The sequence below is a fragment of the Elephas maximus genome, chromosome 4, assembly GCF_024166365.1.
Source record: "Elephas maximus indicus isolate mEleMax1 chromosome 4, mEleMax1 primary haplotype, whole genome shotgun sequence".
Classification (NCBI taxonomy): Eukaryota; Metazoa; Chordata; class Mammalia; order Proboscidea; family Elephantidae; genus Elephas; species Elephas maximus.
In genome coordinates this window covers 90,468,483-90,491,558 of record NC_064822.1, presented here as the reverse complement: position 1 = coordinate 90,491,558, position 23,076 = coordinate 90,468,483, and the positions used below count along the sequence as shown (strand labels likewise).

The following is a 23,076-nucleotide window of genomic DNA, read 5'->3' as shown; positions in this document are numbered from 1 at the left end:
TTCGGAGCACAATGAAGGTTATTACTTTCCTTTTGCTTCCCAGTTCTGAACTGCCTAATTCCCTCAATAAAACACCTTTAAGTTTCCAGAAATTCAAGTTGTTCTCTTTGACACTCAAAAAGTCAAACATAGAACTGCCCTTATAACCCAGCAATCCCAATGCTAGGCATATACTCAGAAGTGAAGGCAGAACACAGAAACCTGTATACCAATGTTCACTGCAGCACTTTCACAATACCCAACAGGTAGAAACAATCATAATGCCCACCAGCAGAGGAACGGATAACAAAACGTGGTGTACATATATACAATGGAGTATTACTCTGCTATAAGGAGAAGTCGCAAAACGGCAAATACTGTATGATCTCACATAAAACAGGCAAATAGACAGAAACCAAAGATTACATATGGTTGCCAGGGGGAGAGGGAAAGTTTTGGTTCAAGGTTTATGTTAATGTGGCAGAATATTTGTTGGGGAAAAAAAACAACCCAATGCTGTCAAGTCAATTCCAACTCATAGCAACCCTACAGGACAGAGTAGAACTGCCCCATAGGGTTTCCAAGGCTGTAAATCTTTATAGAAGCAGACTGCCACACCTTGGTTAGCAGACGAATGCTGTAACCACTGCACCACCAGGGCTCCTGTTTTGGACAAGGTTAGTGATAATGTGGTGGGGCACATTAAAAATGTAAACAATGTCACCGATTGTAATTTGGAAGTTGTGTGGCTAAATGTTTTGGTGTGTATATTTTCACAATTTAAAAATAAATGAGATTTAATTTTTTTTTTATTGCCATTAAGATTTTATAAAATTGACCAACATTTACTATTAGTCTGAAAGTACAATCCAGAAACATGTAAATGCTTATATCTCGTCCCCAGTGTTTTCATTCTCTTTCTAGAACTTAGTAATTTTTGTCCTCTTTTCTGAGTGCAATTTGAATATACCTACTTGTGACAGCTTACTCAGTATTTCAGCTTCACGAAACACTTTTCCAAAATGTATCCCTTTTTGAGTAGGGAGTAAAAAAAAACCAGACCAAATCATTAAGGCTTCACATGCAGTATTTTTTTTAAAAAATAAATGTTTATTTTATTTAAGTACGAAATCTAGCGATTAAACATTATCCAAAGCTTGGGTTCAGCTTAACAAGTAAAAAACAAGACTTCTGAAAAAAAGTTTACGATTAGGTACAAAATACTTGAGAATATATTTTGACAGTCAGTGAGTATTTTTAAAAAATAAGTTTTGCTAATGCAGCTTTAACAAAATATATTTACAGTGCCCGTTAAAATAAACAAGTCCTTACTGAGGAACTGTCCTTCCTCAGGATGGATAGTTGGCATTTCAAAGTAAGACTCTGTAAGAACTCCTTTTAAAACAATGGTAAACTTGGTTCAACAACGTAGACATTCAAATACCTTATGGTCTCCCTGGCAAATGCTGTCTACGTGATAATGCCTGCTCACCCACAAACAAGGTTCGGAAGCCATTTTAATTAAGAAATTTCAATGATGCATATAGTGATACCCATACTCTCTGACAAAGAAACATTCTTTGTGGCAATTACACAATCACATCTCATAATTACTTTATGGGCTGTTACCAAGGCTTCTGCTCCTTTTCTCCATGTACATCTTTTTGTAGGTTTGAAACATTGCTTTTGAATCTTTTACTGTGTTTTGTAGTGTCTCAAGTCCATCTGCGCTGACACTTCTCTTCGGTAGTTTTGATTTAGGCAAAACATTTTTATCTAAAGACACACATAAAAAAATTTCTGTAACTCCATGTTAGGTGTGATAACATACAATCAAAATTAAGATGCAAAATACGCATTCACCACCTATGGCCTGTGTTTGGGATGATAAATTTTACTTCTTTACACATGGAACCGTGTATCACACACACAGGATGTAGCTTACATCTCCTTTGGGGGTCCTTCTCTACTCTCATTCCCATCATCGCTGCCCACGGGTGTTCTGATCGAGTGTTATCCTGGCTCAATGAAGTATCACGCGCACACTTTATCATGACCAGGATCTTTTTAACGGCTAATGTAGAGCCTGGTGCCAATCAGTTTAAACAGCTTTACAGTGAGTGGGAAGGATAATTCAGATATTCTAGTCTGGTCTAATATTCTAAGACATATCGTTACTTTTCCACCCATTTCTTCAGACCACTTCAGTGCTGTTAGCTACAATATACTTGTTTTGATGGGTTTTACTTTTCCTACTTCTGTACATTTCTAGATCTGACTCAGTCTTCTCATTAGCCATTTTCCCCTGTCAATAACCTTCACGCTTTTCATGCCTGCTCTAAGCCCTTCCTTTCTGGATAATGCAGCCTGTTTTTCCGCTTTCTGCCTGGGTGGATCTTTAAGATGCTACAATTCAGAGAAGTATTCTGTCCTGTTACTTTGATATTTCCCTACTCCAAATTCAAGCCTCTCTTCGTTTTTCGTGATTTTTGTAACGCAGATGCCTAAAGATGGGTTCCCCAGTTGATTTCTATTAGATCTGCCACACTGTGCAGAGCTTTATCTTAATTATTTCTCAGCTTGCACCATCCAAATTCCAACCTTTCCTATCAAATTTAGATGTACACTTATTTAAAAGATTTCCGTATAACTCTTGGGAAGCATGTGGATTTTCTCTGGTCTCATTTTTGACTGGTTCGCTGTTCATCTTAAGCGTATGTTTCGTCTTTCACCCTTTCCTAGTGTGACACATTCTCCAGGGCCAGTTCCATTCGCTTCCAATATGCCCCTTAATGTCCATCTGGTACTACCTCCATTTTTTCTCCTCTCCCTTAAACAAATCAGTTTCTAGATCTCATCAAACTCTACACAGCTCTGTGACTGTTTCTTTGGTTTGCTTTTTCCTTACCCTGCTTCAGATTTTATTATGTATGTGCCCTGGCTTTTGTCTCTTTACATCGTAACTCTCAAAAGCTATCCCACCTTAACCGTTTATTGCTCTTCCTTTTTTTAGCTGTTGGTATGCTTACCTCTGAGCCTCTCTTTCTCTTTGAGGTATAAGTATACCTCTGCTGTTTCCCCAATCCCCATATCCAATCCCTCATTTCCACTTTCCTGTGTTCCAACCTTAGAGGTGATTTTTCTCCCCTTTTAGTTGTTTACCTGTTCTGATTAAGAGTGTCTTTCTTTGATATACCTTGGCTTCTTCCTACATGTATGACTCAATTTCTACATGTCTGCTTATGTTTTAAAGCTTCCTTCCCTTCTCTCTCCACTTTTCAAAAATATGCCTCCATTTATTGCTGCTTTCGGAGAAATTCTGCTTGTCTTCATTTTCATTTGAGTCTGAAGGCCTGTGTCTTTGTCTATTAGAGTAACCAAAAGGAAGACAAAACTCCCAAGCCCCAGCTTATACTTCTTAATGCAAACAAATAAACAAAAACACAAAGAACATTCATTCGCTAGTTAAATTGGACACTGAAAACTTCTTTTTCTGGTGGATCTCCATCCCCAAACCCTTCCCTGCACACACACAAAAAAACTCAGCCAAGAGTTTTAGTCTCTTTTTTCCTAATCATCAAAATACCTCTCATTCAGGGGACATCTATGTCAACTGGCATAACAAAGTGTATTAAGAACACGTCCTGCATCCCACTTTGGTGAATAGCATTTGGGGTCTTAAAAGCTAGCAAGCAGCCATCTAAGATGCATCAATTGGTCTCAACCCACCTGGAACAAAGGAGAATGAAGAAAATCAAAGACACAAGGAAAATATGAGCCCAAGAGAAAGAAAGGGCCACATAAACCAGAAGCTCCCTCAGCCTGAGAATGGAAGAATAGATGGTGCCCAGCTACCACCAATGACTGCATTCACAGGGAACACAACAGTGAATCCCTGATGGAGCAGGAGAAAACTAGGATGCAGACCTCAAATTCTAGTAAAAAGGCCAGACTTAATGGTCTGACTGAGACTGGAAGGACCCCAGAGGTCATGGCCCCCAGACTCTGTTAGCGCAAAACTAAAACCATTCTCAAACCCAACTCTTCAGACAAAGATTAGACTGGACTGTAAGACATAAAATGATGCTGGTGAGGAGTGTGCTTCTTAGCTCAAGCAGACACATGAGACAATGTGGGCAGCTCCTGTCTGGAGGCAAGATGAGAAAGCAGAGGGGGAGAGGAGCTGGTTGAATGGACATGGGAAATACAAGGTAGAGAGAAGGAGCGTGCTGTCTCACTAGGGGGAGAGCAAACAGGGTCACATGACAATGTGTATGTAAGTTTTTGTATGAGAAACTGACTTGATTCTTTCACGGAAAGCACAATAAAAAAAAACCCCTCGAATATTACACTTAATGGACTTTAAAGAGAGTAAAGTGGGTTCAAATCTTTACTAACAATATAACTTTAGTCAGATGATCTAACCTCTCATCTAATACAATGGACTCTGAGGTTTAAATGAAATACCATGTAAATCACCAAAGCCAGTGGTTGATAAACCATACTCTGCAGGCCAAATACAGTCTGCTGTTTTATTGGAACACAGCCAAGCTCATCCATTTCTATGGCCACTTTCCAACTACAATGTCAGTTCAGTAGTTCAGAGACCTTATAAACCTGAAACTGAAAATATTAACTGTCTGCTCCTTTAAAGAAAAAGTTTGCAAGCACCAACCTCTTATCTTAACCATTGTTTAGAAGATTATTTTCTTATTAAAAACAAATAGATCACACTTTTGCACAACACAGCATGATACAATGTCATTCTACCACTCATACATGCTAATATTGAACGATTGAAAAAATGGCATGGATAAAACCATATTTCATAATAGTTCCATAATTACAATCCCTCTTACATATAGCAGAGTCGCAGTATGACCAAAAGAAGTATTTAAATAAGTGATTTTACCTATTTTTTGGCTGGCTTCCCGCATCCTTTTCTCCGTGTTAACACATTTTAGCCAAGCTTCTTTTGTACTTTTTATTCCTGAAACTATTTAAACATTCATTTTCAGATCTCAAGATATTGTTACTTATCTCTTTTAGTACAATGAAGGAAAATCATGTAAGTCTAAAATAGATTTTGAAAGAGACTAGTTATATCCATTTGTAATACAACCCTAAAAAAGGACCTAGAAAAATGATCTCTTCCTTGAAGTGTTTTAAAATCACTAGATTTAAAAATTAGTTGCTTTAAAAGTTTATCTTCACTACGTAATTATTTCCTGCACCCAGGCTGAATAAACACACCTCAAGATACTTAAGGGCACGTGAGGCAGAAAAATCAATTCCATTGCTCCACTCACTTCAACACTTTCCTTACACCCAATTTTAAGAATCCAGTTGGAAAAAACCTACTGAAACCATCGTTTTTAAAACAAACTTTGTACTCAATTTCATCACATATCCCTATCACCTTCCAAGAAAACATATCCACTATATGTTGTAACTTTATGCACAGACTAAAATTTCCGCACAAATCTTTAGTTTTCCCATCTCAATTTCTCAGCACAATGCTTTTTGTATCTAATATCCAAACTCTTAAATGTTCCCATACTACTATAAATAACTAGATTTTTTCCCCCTCCTTCCTGCACATTTTGAGAATTTTATTATCAGGCCACCTAATACGCTATTTGTCTCGGTCCTCCGTTTTATGAGTACACTAGATACACCATTTAAACTAAGATGCTACCATTTTAACTTTAGTGGTAACATAACTGTTTCAAAATGAAAATAAGGTGAACCATTTCCATAAGAACAAAAATACTTTACTAATAACCATTAAATATTTCTCAATATTTTAGAGCAAAGTTACAAATTCATAGGGCTTTGAAATTACAAAGTCCAAAGGAGAATCAACAAAAGCCAGGCTCTTAGAATAATGTATATTGACATGTTTCTCGTTTACCAAAGAAATGTTTTATACAACATTAAGCTTCTTGGTATAAGATGAACTATTTGTATTTGGCAAATCGTACAATTTTATATATGTCATTAATAATTTACTACAGTTTAAACAAATTTTGCCCAATAAAGCATCGATACACTGAGAAAAACAAACAAAAAGTAATGGCAAAACATATTAAAGTCTTTTCCAGCTACCCCATGAGAGGTACTAACCCACTTATTGAACTACAGGTAACTCTTTACAATTTTGCAGACACCATCAAGAAAATCATACTGGACCTTGTACAGGTGCTTGTTCTTTCCTAGGAGGAGGCTTCAGCTTCTTCCCTTCTTCGCCAAAGTTTCTATTCTCAAGCAGTGCATCTGGGCACAACTTAAACTCCAGCATTGTCGGCTTCTCTGTGGCATCTTTCACGGGTATAAAGCTTTTAGGTTTATTTTCCTGGCTCCTCTCGGTGCCATTTTTAGGCTTCCTGAGGGAATTGTCTAATTTTGAGAGACAAATGCTTTCCCGTTCAGTGCATTTAAATGCGACTCTGTTCAGGTATTGTTTCCTTTGATCCATTGCTTGTTGAGTCATTTGACTGAATTCACCTTCATTATTTATATCGGCTAAGTGCTTGTCTGTTTTGGTTTTATCCATCCAAATTTTATCAGGTTGCTTTCCACCAACTGTTCCTTTCATATTCTTTGAACTTGTGTGTATTTTAGACTCCTCAGAATGGTGGATTTTGACGGTTTTACCATGGCTTGTTAAAAAATTTAATGATTCTTTTGAAGTCTGTGCAATGCTACCATGTTTCTCATTTGATTTCCTACAACTTTCTATTCCTGTGGAATGTCTAGTAAGAGTTATGTATTCAGAAGTACATGGCACATTTTTAATTTTCTCAATTACACAGTTTTTCTTTGACACCTTGTTACCCATTGCTTCTTTATGCTTCTGCCTTTGTAAATATTCCTTTGGTGTTAAAATTTTACATGACATATCCTTTGAGTCTGAGGACTTAATATTTGAATTTGAAGATTTCATTAAACTTCTGTGGATATTGATTTCCAGGTTCGTAGATTTTACTTCTATTGATACTGTCTTTTCTTTAATACTGGTTCTTTCATTTGAGTTTGACAAAGAATTACATAATTTGAACGAACTTCCTGCATTTTTACTCTGCTCTCGTTTATCATGTTTCTTCTTCTTTCTCTCTATATCAAATATGTTTCCTTGGTCTATCTTCCTGTTTTCCAAAAGTTTGTATCTGGAGCCACCCGCTCTGAATTTCAATTTTATCTTTTCTGGTGATATTGTCTGTATCAAAGAACCATTCTTCTTGTACAGATCTCTATTTTTATTTGTCAAAATAACTGTCTTTGCTTTTAGTGGGCGTGAGTTTTGTGCTATGTGTTTCTTCTGCAGGCTTTCTCGAGTATCTTGCTCACAAAATTTCATCAATTTGTTACTGGAGTGAAAAGTTACCTCATGGAACTGAAGTTTTCTTTTTCTTTTGTGACTTTGCAAGGGATCTAGTTTTTTATCACACACAGATGAAAAGTGACTAGGCAATTCTTTTCCTGTCTTTAGTGAGTTATTATGTTTTGTTTTGGTGTTATCTCTTACATTCTCTTGTTTTATTTCAGGAAAACAATTCTTCCCATCTGGAAGAGTCAGAGGAGCCTTCAGATCCTTACTTGGAGCACTATTACATTCAGCATCAGGGATGTCTCTATCAGAGGTTCTCTCTTCTTGTCTACACTTGTTGGTCTCCAAAGGGGAACACTGATCTTTTGTTTTTTCTTCCTTTGTAGCCAAGTTCTTAATGGAATTACACTGACATTGCGGTACTCCATCATAAATCATAGAGAGCCAACCCAATGCGCAGCAATGGATATCGTCTTTCTGTAAGTTCGATACTACAGAGTCATGACTTTCTCCTTCTGGATGTGCTTTTGGATCATACTGGCTCTCTACTTTCATGATAGGCTTTTCCTTCTGAGGTTCTCTGAATTTGTCATCATCACTGAGTTGATCAACCTGTTCAGGAAATAATTCTTTCATCTGCTCTGAGCTCATTATTGTAATTTTTATCTGGTCTGTTGATGTTGAGTCTTGGGAATCAGAAACAGTTTTGTCACAACTTTGATCTTTTGTTACTTGCTCTGTTATTTGTTGGCCCACAGAACCTTCACGTGAGTTTACAGCTTCAATCCCATATGGAAACTCTTTTAAAAGTTCTGACAGCTGATCATGTAGGTATAAGACGGATGTCTCATCATTGAGAATCTCATTGCTTGTAGGATCTTGAGCAATATAATTGCAGGGTGTATCAATTTCTGGACTACCCTGTTGAATAACAGCTGAAGAATACACATCGCTAGTCATGATTTCTTTGTTAGTGATACATTCCAATTTGTTTTCCTCTATGGCTTCTCCATTTGCTTTAACATACTTCAATGATGGTTCTGAAGGTAGCAATGACTCTGGCTGATCAGTTATCATAGGGGAAACATCTGTGACCTGTACAATCTTCTCTTTTTGAAAATTAAAGTTTTCATTTTCTGTAGTTTTATCTAATTGTTCTTTCTGTTGCCTACAACTAATCACTTGATGATCAGGCAAACAAGGTTTCTGTGGCTCAACCTTATCCAAAGAGGGAGAGTTGAATATCTTTGCTATTTGGGAATTATAAGATACATCACCTTCAACAAGAGAACAAATGTTGACAATCTGTAATGTATCACCACTCACAACAGTGCTGCCCCTTGATTCATCCAAGACTTGGTGACTGCCGCTCACATCTGGATAGATTGAGATATCTACATTTGCCAAAGTGTGGACATCCAATTTTGATTCGATATGCTTTCCCTGATTGGTATTAGGTACACCTTCTGAATTACAATTAGTTGACTTGTCCTGCTTTGCCTTCTGAATTAGTGGAGAAACCTTAGTTGATGATGTAGTACTTGCTACCAGTTCATTAACATTTGGTTTCAAAGGAGTTATGCTTGTATTTTCTGTCAGCTGATCTTGTAAGCTACAAACACTACCTTCTTTAATAACTGGATACATTGTTTTAAGTAACGCTTCACGTGTTAGTCCCTTGAAAGATATTGTTTTGATATTTGAAAGAATTAAAGGTGACACCACAGCAATCTGAAGTTCTGATCCCTTTGCTATACTTGCACCTGAAGACTCATAATTCTGCACTCCCATTGGCAAAGTTGTTTCTTGTTCTACATTATTTAACGTTTTATTGTGAGAACCTCCTACAACTGTGCAAGGACTCTTCTCACAGACTTCTGCAGGTTTTGAAATGCAAATTGTTATTCTGTTTGTTCTGGACTCGTTATCCTGTTTTTCTTCTGCAGGCTCTGAAGGCTGCTTTTTCCACAGAGAAAGACATGTTGCTAGCAATTCCATGGAACAGTGACTGTCACTTTTAGAAGATATTCCATTTGTCGAGGATTTAAGATCAAGAAAAAAAGACTTGTCTGAAACCTTGGTATTTTCATTAGAAGTACACTGAGTTTCCATGGTTTTCAAATTTGGTAGGTTACCAGTGATGTGGGTATTCTGATTAATTTCAAAACTCTTTGGTTTAGGGTCTTGAATAGTTTCATTACCATTTTGTATTGATTTATTCTCAGTTTTATCTTCAGGCATAAGGAATCGGAGTAGAGTATTTTTATTTGGATATTTTGAAACATATTCCTGAAAAAGCACTGACTGAGGGGCAGGAACTATTTCAGGATTTGTTGGCAGATTTTGGTCACCTCTGACATTTTCTGATGAAAACTGGGTATTATTTAACGTTGTCTGGGTAATCTCAACAGCTGATGTCTTTAAAGAAGTTAAAGCTTGCAAATCATGAGACTGGTCTGGCATTGGCAACTTTTCCGAACAGCCAGAATTTAGTAAAATAGAATTGTCTTGGTTAAACTTTTTGCAATTCATTTCCTGAATACTGGAATTCAACGTACACCGCGTTCTATTTGTTTCTTCTGCAGATTTCATTACAGTTGATGGCTGACATCCTGAAATCCCTGGAGTTACTGGGGTTACCTGCAGCCCTGACTGAATTCTGGAAGTCTGTTTCAGAGATAATTCAGAATTCTGAGCTGATTCACCATGAGAGGTATTAGTTGCTTTACTACAACCTGCTGCCATCAAAAGATTTTGATTTATTTTGATTTTTCTTGCAAGCTCCAACAGTTTCTTTCTTGTGTTTACCAATTTTTTAAAATCACGCACTAATCCTTCTTTTGTGACATTTGTGTCCAGTACTGGATTTGAGGTTGAAGTGCCAGAATCCATTCTTTTATCTTGATTATTTTGAGCAAAAGTCTGAACACCATCCACAAGAGATCTAACTGGCTTATTAGCAGGCTGATTTACATTGCCATTTACTTTCAAACTACTAAAATTTCCAATCGTCCTGACTTCTTTATCAGGGTTTTGCCACTGTTGCTGAAAGCCACTAAAAAGGTCTTTCAGTATTTCAGATAAGTGTGTTTCTTGATTTTGAGGAACTTCCATAGGTAAGTGTTTACTAACTTGCTGAGTATTCTGCAAAGGGTGCCTTGCATATATACAGTCATAACTAGGAGGAGGGGGTCTATTATCAATTTGAGTAACTGCATATTGCTGTGACTGTACAGGTACATTCTGCTGTGACTGCAAACACAGTGCAGGATTTGTAAACTGACTATTTTTAACTTCTAACAACGCAGATAGCATGGGGTTTCGTTTCTGAAGTGTAGTATCTTGCAAAAAGCTTTGCTGTGAGTAACAGTATTGCTTTGGAAGTGATCTGTTGTCTGGAAATGCCAATCCATTAGCTGTATGGTGGTGTCCCCAGTCAACTTGTTGCTCTGGTAAAGATGGGTTAAGTCCTTGATTTCCTTGGTAAGTTACAGGAACTCTTACAGAATTAGAAGGGATTGTCTGTAGCTGCAGAGAATAGGTATCTGATGGTACAAATTGATTCTGTAGTGTATTAATGTTGGACCTATTAGCTCCAAAACCAGTCTGATTAGATACAACAGTTACCCCAGTTTGATTAGATACAACAGGTGCTCCTGTATGAGAAAGCATAGGATTCCTCACTTGTGAGTTCAACCGTGCATTTTGTGTAACTCCTGAAGTCATTTGCAAATTGTGATTTAGTTGTTTGGGTCCTTGAGCATTTGTGTATGTTTTTCTTTCTACAGAAGTTTGTGAGGCTATACTTGTCCCATTAAGCATATCAGAAACAGAGATTTGTTGAGGAGCTGTATAATTTTTGATGTTGAGCAGCGGCTGTGAAATCGGAACTGAATTACTGGAATACATGCATGCTTCTTGGTTACTTCCAGGATAGTTGAAATAATTTTGAGATGCTGAGGCAAGTGGGTTTATTAAAGCCTGCTGCAAAAAAGATGACTGGCTTTTAGGATATGAAGATGGCATCGTAGCACTCTCCGGTTTTGCATTCCAATTCATTGTTGATTTGATGTAGTAGCAATATATTAAACATCAGTTGTTCTGAACATCAATAACCTGTAAGAATTAAAGATCTTTAGTTAAAAAGCTGCTTTGCCTAAATAGAACTTCTAAGAAAACTAGTCAAACATTAATACTGACTATTATTGACCCTAACTCCTTGGAACACGAAAAGAGCACAGCAATGGAGAAGGCAACCATAAATGACGCAAGTGTCAATAAAATTCCTGGGGTGTTTAACGGGAGTTCATTCTACACAATAGTTAGCATTTTTTTAAAGTGACAATTACTTTCTGCAACTAGATCTTTATCCTACGTAAACTGTGCACTCTGTAAAAAAAATTAAGAAAAAAAAATTGAAGTACTACGAAAGAGAAGATAGTAAAAAGTCTTTATTGTCCACCCCAATACCTAACTCCCCAGGGGTATTCAGTGTTACCTAACTCAAAACCTAACCCAATGCCATGGAGTCGATTCCTACTCATAGTGACCCCATTGGATTTCCAAGGCTGTAAGCCTCTACAGAAGCAGACTGCGGAGCTGCTATGGTTTTGAACCACGAACCTTTCTGTTAACAGTTGATTGCTTTAACCACTGCGCCACCAGGGCTCCTTTGATAGGCACCTATCATTAAGAAAATTTCTATACATAAACACATGGTCAAAAATAAAATCTCACCTTTAAAGCAAACAGAATCCTACTATACGCTCTGTCTACAATTTCCTTTACATTTGCTATACCTCAGATATTTCATAAACATGTCTCTACCTCATTGCCTACTTCGCAATCCCTTTTGTAGGCATACACCATCATCTAACCAATCCTCCACTGACGGACATTTGGTTCTTTTAAGTTTTTGCTCTTACAGATTAACCTACATTCCTTGTATATACATTTTTATATGTGAGCCAGAATTTTCTGTAAATTCATAGATGTTAAATCAAATTTTATATTTTGATAAATACTGATAATTTGGCTTCCAAAAAGCTTAAAATAACTTACACCAAATTAGACCAAATAATTCACCAAAAGTTTGACAAACCTCAAAACGAATCCATAACCATAGTGGCAGTAGTTCTTAAAAGCCTTTTCAGTAAATGATAGGAGGAAAAACAGATGATTTTTTAAATAAAATTAAAATGAACTTGACTTAATAAACATTAATAGCATAAACATCTGCAGGGTACACATTCTTTCCAAGCGCACATAGAATGTTTTAGCAAAACTGACCAAACGGCTGGGACATAAAGCAAATCTCAAATTTGGAAGGATTAAAATAACACAAATTAGTTCACAGTGGAATTAATCTAGAAATTACAGAAAAAATGGTAACTAGAAAATGCTAAATAATTGGAAAATAAGCAGTGCACTTCTAAATGACCTCAGGATAATTTATAGCATTAAAGTAATTTTTTAAAAAGGCTAGAAGATAATCTCTATATTTACTGTCAACAAGTGAGAATAAAAATAGCAAATTAACCCAAAGAAAGCAAGGAAATGAAAATAAATGAAATAATAAACATAAAACAGAGTTTCAACAAAGTCACAAGCTGGTTCTTTAAAAAGAATGATAAAATCAAGATTCTGAGAAGTCTGATCGTAGGGAAAAAAAACAGAAAAAAAGAAATAGTATCAGGAAATGAGGCTATCACTAATAGATACTAGTCATTAAGATGGTAGGTATATATTTTGAATAATTTTACTAAAAAGGAACTTTCTTAATTTTGATAAAGGGTATTCTACAAAAATAGTCAAGGATGCTACTATCACCCCTTCTCTATTCATCGCTGTACTGGAGAAGAAGCAAGCAGGGATCGCCAAGGTACCAAGGAATAGAAGCTGAAAAGACACAAGGACTCTCCTCCAGAACAGGCAGAGAGAGCGAGCCTTCCCCATCACCTGTGCCATGAATTTGGACTTCTAGCCTCCTGTGAGAAAATAAATTTGTGTTAAAGCCACCCACTTGTGGTATTTCTGTTATAGCAGCACCAGATAGCTACTAAAAAATTACAAGATGCCTAAGTAAATATAAAGACACTCCATGTTTGTGGACAGGAAGGCTTAACATAGTTATGACATCAATACTACCCAAAACAATCTAAAAAATCAAGAGAATCCCCACCAAAATTCCAAAAGCCTTCTTTGCAGAAATGCAAAAGCCAATCTTCAAGTTTACATGGAAGCACAAAGGACCCTGAACAGCTAAAGCAATCTTGAAGATGAGTAGACTAGGAGGACTCACACTCTCTGATCTCAAAACATACTATATAAAGCTGCAGTGATTAAAACAACCTGGTGCTAGCATAATAATAGACTTATAGACCAATACAGAATTGAGTGTCCAGAAATAATCCACACATCTACAGTCAACTGATTTTAGGCAAGTGTGATTCTTAGTTAGCTAGTGCTCCTGTAAAACAGATACCACAAGTGGATGGCTTCAAAAAAGAAAAATTTATTCTCTCACAGTTCAGGAGGCTCAAAAGCCAAATTCAGGGTGCCAGCTCTAGCGGAAGGCTTTCTCTCTCTAGACAGTTCAGGGGAAGGTTCTTGTCATCAATTTTCCCCTGGTCTTGGAGTTTCTCTGCACAGGGACCCTGGGTCCAAAGGACATGCTCTGTTCCTGGCACTACTTTCTTGGTGGTATGAGGTGTCTCTGTCTCTTTGCTAGCCTCTCTCTTTTATATTTCAAAAGAGATCGACTGAAAATACAATCTAGTCTTGTAAATTGAGTCCTGCCTCATTAGCATAACTTCCTCTAATCCTGCCTCATTAACGTTATAACATTATAACACATAGGAAAATCACATTGGATGACAAAACGGTGCACAATCACACAATACTGGGAATTGTAACCTAGCCAAGTTGACATACATTTTGGGGGGACACAATTCAATCCATAACAGGTGCTAAATCCATTCAATGGAGAAGGATGAGTCTATTGAATAAATGTTGCTGTGAATATGGGAGTTCTACATACAGATGAATGAATCAGGATCCATACCTCACACCATACACAAAAACGAATCCAAAATGGGTCAAGAACCTAAATGTGAAAACTAAAACCATAAAATTCTTGGAAGAAAATACTGGTGTGTGGCTGCAGGGCCTAGCTTTTGACAACGGATTATCAGATATGACAACAAAAGCACGAGTATCAAATGACAAAATAAATGAGACCTCATAAAAATTAAGTACTTTTCCATGTCAAAGGACTTTACCAACAAAGTAAAAATACAACCTAAAGATTGGGAGAAAACTTCGGGAAGCATATATCAGACATGGGTCCAATATCCAAAACATGTTAAAAACTTCTATACACACACACATAAAGAAATCTGTTTCAAAAATGGCCAAAGCTTAGACAGTTCACCAAAGAGGCCATTCAAATGGCCAACAAGCACATAAAAAAAAATGTTCAACATCATTAGCCATTAGGGAGACACAAATCAAAATCACAATGAGATATCATCTCATCCCTATTTAAATGGCAATAATCAAAAACAATAGGTGTTGGCTGGGTTGTGGAGAAATTGAAACCCTCATCTACTGCTGGTGGGAATATAAAATGGTACAGCTGGCTGTGGAAAACAATTTGGCAGTTCCTCGAAAAGTTGAACATAGAACTGCCACATGACTGAGCAACCCCAAACCTAGGTATACATCCAGAAATGAAGGCAGGAACACAAACAGAAACTTACACACCAATGTCCACCACGGCACTTTTCACAATAGCCAAAATGTGGAAATAACCGAAACGCCCGTCAACAGAGGAACAGATAAACAAAATAGGGTAAACACATTCAATGGAATATTAATCAGCCATAAAGAACAATAAAGTCTTCATGGATGCCACAACACAGATGAACCTAGGAAACACTATGCTGAATGAAATAAGTCAGTCACAAAAGGACAAATACTGTATGATCTCACTTGTACAAAATAAGCAAATATATTTTAAAAAAAAAAAAAAACCCATTGCCCTGGAGTAGATTCCAACTCATAGCAACCCTGTAGAACAGAGTAGAAATGTCCCATAGGATTTCCAAGTTTGTAATCCTTATGGAATTATAGAACCCAACTGCTCCATCTTTCTCCCAAAAAGCAGCTGGTAGGTTCCAACTGCTGACCTTTTGGTTAGCAGGGATGCACTTAACCACTGCGCAACCAGGACTCCCAAGCAAATATATAGAAACCAAAAATTATTAGTGGTTACCAAGGTTGGGAGGGCAAAGGAAAGGGGACACTGAGCTTATATTAACGGTGGTGGAATAATTTGGAAAACGATAGCACAATGGTTGCACAACATGAAGAATGTAATCCATGTCACTGAATTATGCATGTAGAAACTGATCTGGTGAATATTTTGTTGTGTATATTTCCACCACACACAAAAAAAGGCAATTACATTTATTTGAAAATATCATTTGGGCACTTTCCTAGGCATCTTTTGCTTTAATAATTTTAATTTTTTAAAAACCCATCCGAAACACTCATATTACCATTCTCACCCATATGAGGATCATGTCCTTCACATAACAGTTAATAATTAAATCACAAAGCTGGAGGTAGAATGGATCATAGTGTACTTACTGTGAGGGGAAAAAAAAAGAACAAAGGTATACATTTTTTGGCTTAAACAGAAGGTCCCGAGAACAAAGATACGTATATTCCATACATCCCTTCTACCACGAAAGCTCCTTAATAAGGCAAGTGATTGATCTGGTAGAAGTATAATACAAAGCAGCAAGCAGCACCACTAAAGAGGGTTCATGATGCCTAATAAACTACCCTAGTTCTTAAATTCCCCACGCATTTGTCAGTTTGTCATACTATGGGGGCTTGTGTGTTGCTGTGATGCTGGAAGCTATACCACCCATATTCAAATACCAGCAGGGCCACCCATTGAGGACAGGTTTCAGTTGAGCTTCCAGACTAAGACAGACTAGAAGAGGGATCTGGCAGTCTACTTTTGAAAAGGATTAGCCAATGAAAACCTCATGAATAGCAGGAGAACACTGATATCATGTTGGAAGATGAGCCCCTCAGGTTGGAGGGTACTCAAAAGATGACTAGGGAAAAGCTGCCTCCTTAGAAGTAGAGTTGATCTTAATGACATGTATGGAATCAAGCTTTTGGGACCTTCGTTTGCTGATGTGACACGACTCAAAATGAGAAGAAACAGCTGCAAACATCCACTAATGATCAGAACATGGAATGTACGAAGTATGAATCTAGGAAAATTAGAAATAGTCACAAATGAATCAGAACGCATAAAGATGGATATCCTAGGTATTAGTGAGCAGAAATGGGCTGGTACTGGTCATTCTGAACTGAATAATCATATGGTCTACTACTTTGGGAATGACAACTTGAAGAGGAATGCCATCGCATTCATCGTCAAAAACATTTCAAGATCTATCCTGAAGTACAATGCTGTCAGTGATAGGATAATATTCATACGCCTACAAGGAAGACCATTTAAAACAACTATTATTCAAATGTACGTACTAACCACTAAGACCAAACATGGAGAAACTAAGATTTTTACCAACTTCTGCATTGACAGGACATGCAATCAGGATGCACTGGTAATTATTGGTGACTGGATGCCAAAGTTGGAAACAAAGAAGGATCAGAAGTTGGAAAATATAGCCTTGGCGACAGAAATGATGCCAGAGATTCCATGATTGAACTTTGCAAGACCAATGACTTCTTCACTGAAAATACCTTGTTTCACCAACATAAATGGCGACCATACACATGGACCTCGCCAAATGAATACACAGGAATCAAACTGACTACATCTGTGTAAAGAGATGATGGAGAAGTTCAATATCATCAGTAAGAACAAGGCCTGGGGGCACTGCGGATCAGACCATCAATTCCTCATATGCAAGCTGAAACTGAAGAAAATTACAAGTCCACAAGAGCCAAAGTACAACCTTGAGTATATTCCACCTGAATTTAGAGACTACCTCAAGAACAGATTTGATGCGTTGAACACTAATGACTGAAGACCGAACAAGTTGTGGGAGGACATCATACATGAATAAATCAAGAGTTCATTAAAAAGACAGGAGAGAAAGAAAAGACTTAAATGGATATCAGAAGAGACTCTGAAACTTGCTCTTGAACATCGAGTAGCTAAAGAAAAGGAAAAAATGATGAAGTAAAAAAGCTGAACAGACGATTTCAAAGGGCAGCTGGAGAAGACAAAGTATTGTGGTAACACGTGCAAAGACCTGGTGATAGAAAACCAAAAGGGAAGAACACGCTCAGCATTTCTCAAACGAAAAGAACTGAAGAAAAATTACAAGCCTTGAGTTGCAATACTGAAGAATTCTAGGGTGAAAATATTAAACGACACAGAAGCATCAAAAGAAGATGAAAGGAATACACATTCACTATACCAAAAAGAATTGGTTGAAGTTAAACCATTTCAGGAGGTAACATATGATCAGGAAGCGATGGTACTAAAGGAAGAAGTCCAAGCTGCAATGAAGGCACTGGTGAAAAACGAGGCTCCGGGAATGAAGTAATACCAATTTAGATGTTTCAACAAACGCGATGCGGTGCTTGAAGTGGTCACTGATCTATGCCTAGAAATTTGGAAGATAGCTACCTCGCCACCCATCTAGAAGAGATCCATATTTATGCTTATTCCCCAGAAAGGTGATCTAACCGAACGTGGCAATTATTGAACAATATCATTAATATCGCATGCAAGCAAAATTTTGCTGAAGATCATTCAAAAGTGGCTGCAGCAGTGTATCAACAGGGAACTGCCAGAAATTCAAACTGGGTTTAGAAGAGGATGTGGAACCAGGGATATCACTGCTGATGTCAGGTGGATCCTGGCTTAATGCAGAGAATACCAGAAAGACCTTTACTTGTGTTTTATTGACTATGCTAAGGCATTCAACTGTGTGTTTCGTAACAAATTCAGGGTAACGCTGAGGAGAATGGGAATTCCAGAACACTTTATTGTGCTCATGAGGAATCTGTACATGAATCAAGAAGTAGTCGTTCGAACAGAACAAGGGAATACTGCATGGTTTAAAGTCAGGAAAGATGTGTTTCAGGGTTGTATCCTTTCACCCTTCCTACTCAATGTGTATGCTGAGCAAATAATCCAAGAAGCTGGACTACATGAAGAACAGGTCATCAGGATTGGAGGAAGACTCATTAACAACCTGCGTTATGCAGATGACACAACCTTGCTTGCTGAAAAGTGAACAGGGCTTGAAGCACTTACTGATGAAGATCAAAGTCCACAGCCTTCAGTATGGATTACACCTCAACACAAAGAAAAACTCCTCACAACTGGACCAATGAGCAACATTATGATACAGGGAGAAAAGACTGAAGTTGTCAAGGAGTTAATTTTACTAGGATCCACAATCAGCACCCATTCAAGCAGCAGTCAAGAAATCAAGACACAGCGCATTGGGCAAACCAGCTGCAAAAGACATCTCTAAAAGTACTGAAAAGCAAAGATGTCACCTTGAAGACTAAGGCACGCCTAACCCAAACCATTGGTGTTTTCAATCGCCTCATATGCATACAATAGCTGGACAATGAATAAGGAAGACCGAAGAAGGCAACGCCTATAAATTGAGGTGCTGGCAAAGAACATTGAATATCATGGACTGCCAAAAGAACAAATCCGTTTTCGAAGAACAACCAGAATGCTCATTAGAAGCAAGGATGGTGAAGACTACGTCTCACATACTTTGGACATGTTATTAGGACACGTCAGTCCCTGGAGAAGGACACCATGCTTGGTAAAACACAGGGTCAGCGAAAAAGAGGAAAACCCTCAACGAGATGGAGATGGATTGACACAGTGGCTGCAGCAATGGGCTCAAACATTGTGAGGATGGCACAGGACCAGGCAGTGTTTTGTTCTCTCGTGCACAGGGTCGCTATGAGTCGGAACTGACTCGACAGCACCTAACAACAACAGTTCTTGAGTGTACTTGGGGGTAGGGGCCTGTAAGCAGAAAGAGAAAGAGAAAGGATCTTTATGTGCAGTTTGGAGTTATTTTTCTCTCTCTCCCATCTCCTTCGCTGTCAAGGAAGAACACTAAAGCCTGGGAAAGCATCCTGAACTACCTAAAGTAGGGAGAAGGAGAAAATGCAACGGGGGTTAAAAGCTTTCCGGTGAGTGAGGGATAGTACAAACGTAGGCTGTAAAAGGTAAGAAGGATAATAAATCTGTAAGGATTGTAGAGTTTCACTCTTAAACACAATGTATTCCTAAAGAATTCTCAGAACGTTTGAGACTACTTTATAATGAAAATTACAGAGTTTCCATGATCCATCACACTATCATCATAATTTCTCCTCCCCAAAATTCTTTCAACTCTTAGCACTGAAATCTCCACACCCCCAACACTGCTCCTCCCAATAGTACCCACCTGACAAAATCCAACTGTGGCTGAACTTGAGAAGCTCCTTCCCAGCACAGGAGCAGCTGATGTTTCCTGGGGAAAAAAAAAAAAGTCAAACAAGTTACGGACTGATTTTATTTCATGAATGCAAATAAAAACATCAAACTCTGTACTGTGCAGCAATTCTATTTTGAGAAAATCCTCATCCCACCCCCAATCCTCTAAGACCTTTTTTCTCCTCCCTGATCCCAGCCACTCAAACTACACACATACTCCATCTACTCAGCTGGTAGTATTTCAGAAGGGGAAAAAACGCCATTATCTGTCATCCTTGCAGCACCAAAAATAAGACCCACATCCTTGCTTACCTTCATTTACAATGAGAGAGCTCATCTTCCTCTTATCAAATTTCTACATTTATAACCCTATTGCCCTTACTTTTATTCTCATTATCAAACTGTCTCAACAGGATTAGATTACCCACACACACTCATTCACCCTTGATCTCTCTGAGATGTTATTCTGTATATTTCCATAATGCTCTCAAATCATATAGTTATAGTCACTGTTACATATAGTTGTCGAGTTCACTTCGACTCATAGCGACCCTACAGGACAGAGCAGAACTGCCCCACAGAGTTTCCAAGGAGTGGCTGGTGGATTCGAACTGCGAACCTTTTGGTTAGCAGCTGAGCTCTTAACCACTGTGATACCAGGGCTCCACACAAATTTAAGTACTCATAATATATGAACTTAGAAACAGAAATACGTCTACTTTTGTGAAGCTCTCTAACCATTAACAGCAAGTCATTAGCAAGTTGTGTAGAAATTGCTAACTGTAAAAATAGAAACATAGAAATATGTGAAGAATGTGATAAACAACCTTTAAATTGACCTTGATATGGGCATGCTGTATAAAAGAAAGCATAACATAGTTAACCTCTGTAACCTAACCTTGAGACACAGTGTACACAACCTCCTTAATCTCTAACCTTGAAGAAAGAATGTATCATTTGACTAATCTCTAACCCTGGAGAGAAGATGTAACATACTAGTCTTTGAGGTCATACTGGCTCTTATTGTGTGAGGCCAAGGTTAGACCAACCAAAACCTGCTGCTGTCCAGTTTATTCCAACTCATACGGACACTGTAAGGACAGAAGAGAACTGCCTCATAGTTTCCAAGGAGTGCCTGGTGGATTTGAACTGCTGACCTTTTGGTTAGCAGCCATAGCTCTTAACCACCACGCCACCAGGGTTTCCAAAGGTGAGACAGTCACATACAACCCTGAATTTCTGATCATTCAACAAGAGAAGGGCAGAGATAGAACCTCCCAGTAGAGCCTGACTCCCTCCTAAGACTAAGACTATGGACTGAGACTTTGTCCACTGCAACTGCCCTCGGACCCTAGCTACAAGGGACCTCCCACCTTCTTCTAGCCATGGTCAAGCCTTCCTCCCGAGACCACTGGTTAACGGTAAATGCCTAATGTCTAAAGATTTGGACTCTTAACATTGTAATTCTTAATTATGATTCTCCACCTCTAAAAGAGAACATCTTGAGGTCGTACTTGTTTATCCGTGTCAAACCTGAGTATCTCTATTAATTTCTAAGATAAAAATCCTACACCGGAGATGTCCAGTATTCACACAATAAAACACCACACATAAGCTCCATGGGCCCCACATTTTTCGCCACTCCGCTCCCACACCAGTCATAGTCTGACTGTTCTACGTCCCTTCACAGAAATCTCTTAATAGGGAATCTATATTTGCTGCTTCAATTACCCCTTATTCTGGTTACTTTTATTTACCAAAACAAAGACATTCAAAAAAAAAAAAAAAAAAAAACAGCAAGTATAAGGATAGATCACATTCCTATTTTGCTGACACCAATTGTGTGGAATAGATCAAATTTCACTTTTTCACTTTGTTGCCACCTGTTCCGCCATCAGCTGCACATGCAGCACTTCCTCTGACCCTTACCACGTGGAACTGGGTCAGCACTCACAAGTAAACTGCACAGTCCTTCATACTGCCATGTCTGCCCAAGACCTCAGATGCCACCTACAAGCTTGTGAGCCCCCATGACATTCACTCTGACCTGATGACTACAAATCTGCATTCCTTCTACCCCTTCAGGATGCAGCCATAGGCTCAGGGGTCACTTGCCCCCTTACTTCTGCTGGCTCTCACTACTTGAGTTTGATAATTTGCTAGAACTCACAGAACTCATGTACAATTATGGCTTCTTGACAGCAGAAAGGATAGAAAAGAATAGACACGCTGGGCAAGGTCTGGGAGGGTTTCCTACGCAGAGCTTCCATGCCCCAAAAAGGGACGTGCTACCCTCCCACGTATATTGGTGTCTTTTCACCAACTAGGAACCCATGGAGATTCACTGTTGAGAGCTTTTACCTAGGATTTTTGCTATGCCATCCTGAGTGGTCATTATGAGATGGGATCACAAGGTTGGTCCCTCCGGCCTGGCCAGCCTCACCCAAGAGTCACCTCACCAGCATAATCTGTCGCTCAGGTATGGTCTAAAGTCCTTATCAAAAACACTTTGGAAAATTCTACGATTTAGATTATCTCTTAGAATAAAAACCAAATTCTTTGGGTAAGGTTAAATTCTCAACTCCATAGCAAGGTACATAAAATGTAACAGGACAGTATTGTACCCACTGCCCAGAAAGAACAATTACTACATTTTGATTTTTTATTACATAAAAAAAAACATTATATAAAATTAAAATTTCCTGATCCTCACCTTCATTCTTATCTTCCAATGCCAGACATTACTATAAATTAATAAATTTAATGTGTATCCTTCCAATATACTTTAAACTACTGTGTATGGGTGTGTGTATTTAGACATATACACCTCCACACACACACATATCTTGATCTAGATATCTAGAACCAAACAGTACCATTTGCATTTTTTTATTTACAATAAATGATATACCTATACTAGAATGTCTGCTCCATCAGGGCTTGGACTTTGTCTTGCTCACCAGTGTATTCCCAGGACCTGCCTGACACAAAGTACACAGTATTTATTTGGTGAAAATAATTCTGTGGCTTCCTCTTTCTATTCAATTTTAGCATTTTGAGGTCTATTCACTTTGATCTGTAAAGACCTAGTTTTAAGCCAGGAGAAAGACGACAGTATTTGTGCATGGAGATTAATACTATTTTAATTATAATTTGTTTAATGATCAATATATTAATTTTAAAACTAATATGTAATATGCTTCTAAACATTTCAAGATGCCTTATATAAACCTTGAATATAATTCTTTAAAGTTAT

General features: G+C 38.0%; 1 protein-coding gene across 8 annotated transcripts in view; it reads right to left on the bottom strand.

The window, feature by feature from the left end:
- Window positions 1-1,090: 1,090 nt before the first annotated feature.
- RESF1 (retroelement silencing factor 1) overlaps window positions 1,091-23,076 on the bottom strand; it is a 35,757-nt gene continuing 13,771 nt past the window's right edge. For 5 of the 8 annotated variants that reach the window (XM_049882742.1, XM_049882743.1, XM_049882744.1 and 2 more), the window contains 4 exons: window positions 19,792-19,857; window positions 6,172-11,425; window positions 4,892-4,975; window positions 1,091-1,755 (listed from right to left, as the gene is read on the bottom strand). In XM_049882742.1, the coding sequence (XP_049738699.1) occupies window positions 1,595-1,755; window positions 4,892-4,975; window positions 6,172-11,368 (5,442 nt within the window). In that variant the 5' untranslated portion in view covers window positions 11,369-11,425; window positions 19,792-19,857 and the 3' untranslated portion in view covers window positions 1,091-1,594. Of the gene's footprint in view, window positions 1,756-4,891; window positions 4,976-6,171; window positions 11,426-19,791; window positions 19,858-22,731; window positions 22,802-23,076 lie in introns of all 8 variants that reach the window. The other 3 variants (XM_049882746.1, XM_049882748.1, XM_049882749.1) reach the window with 2 other exon arrangements.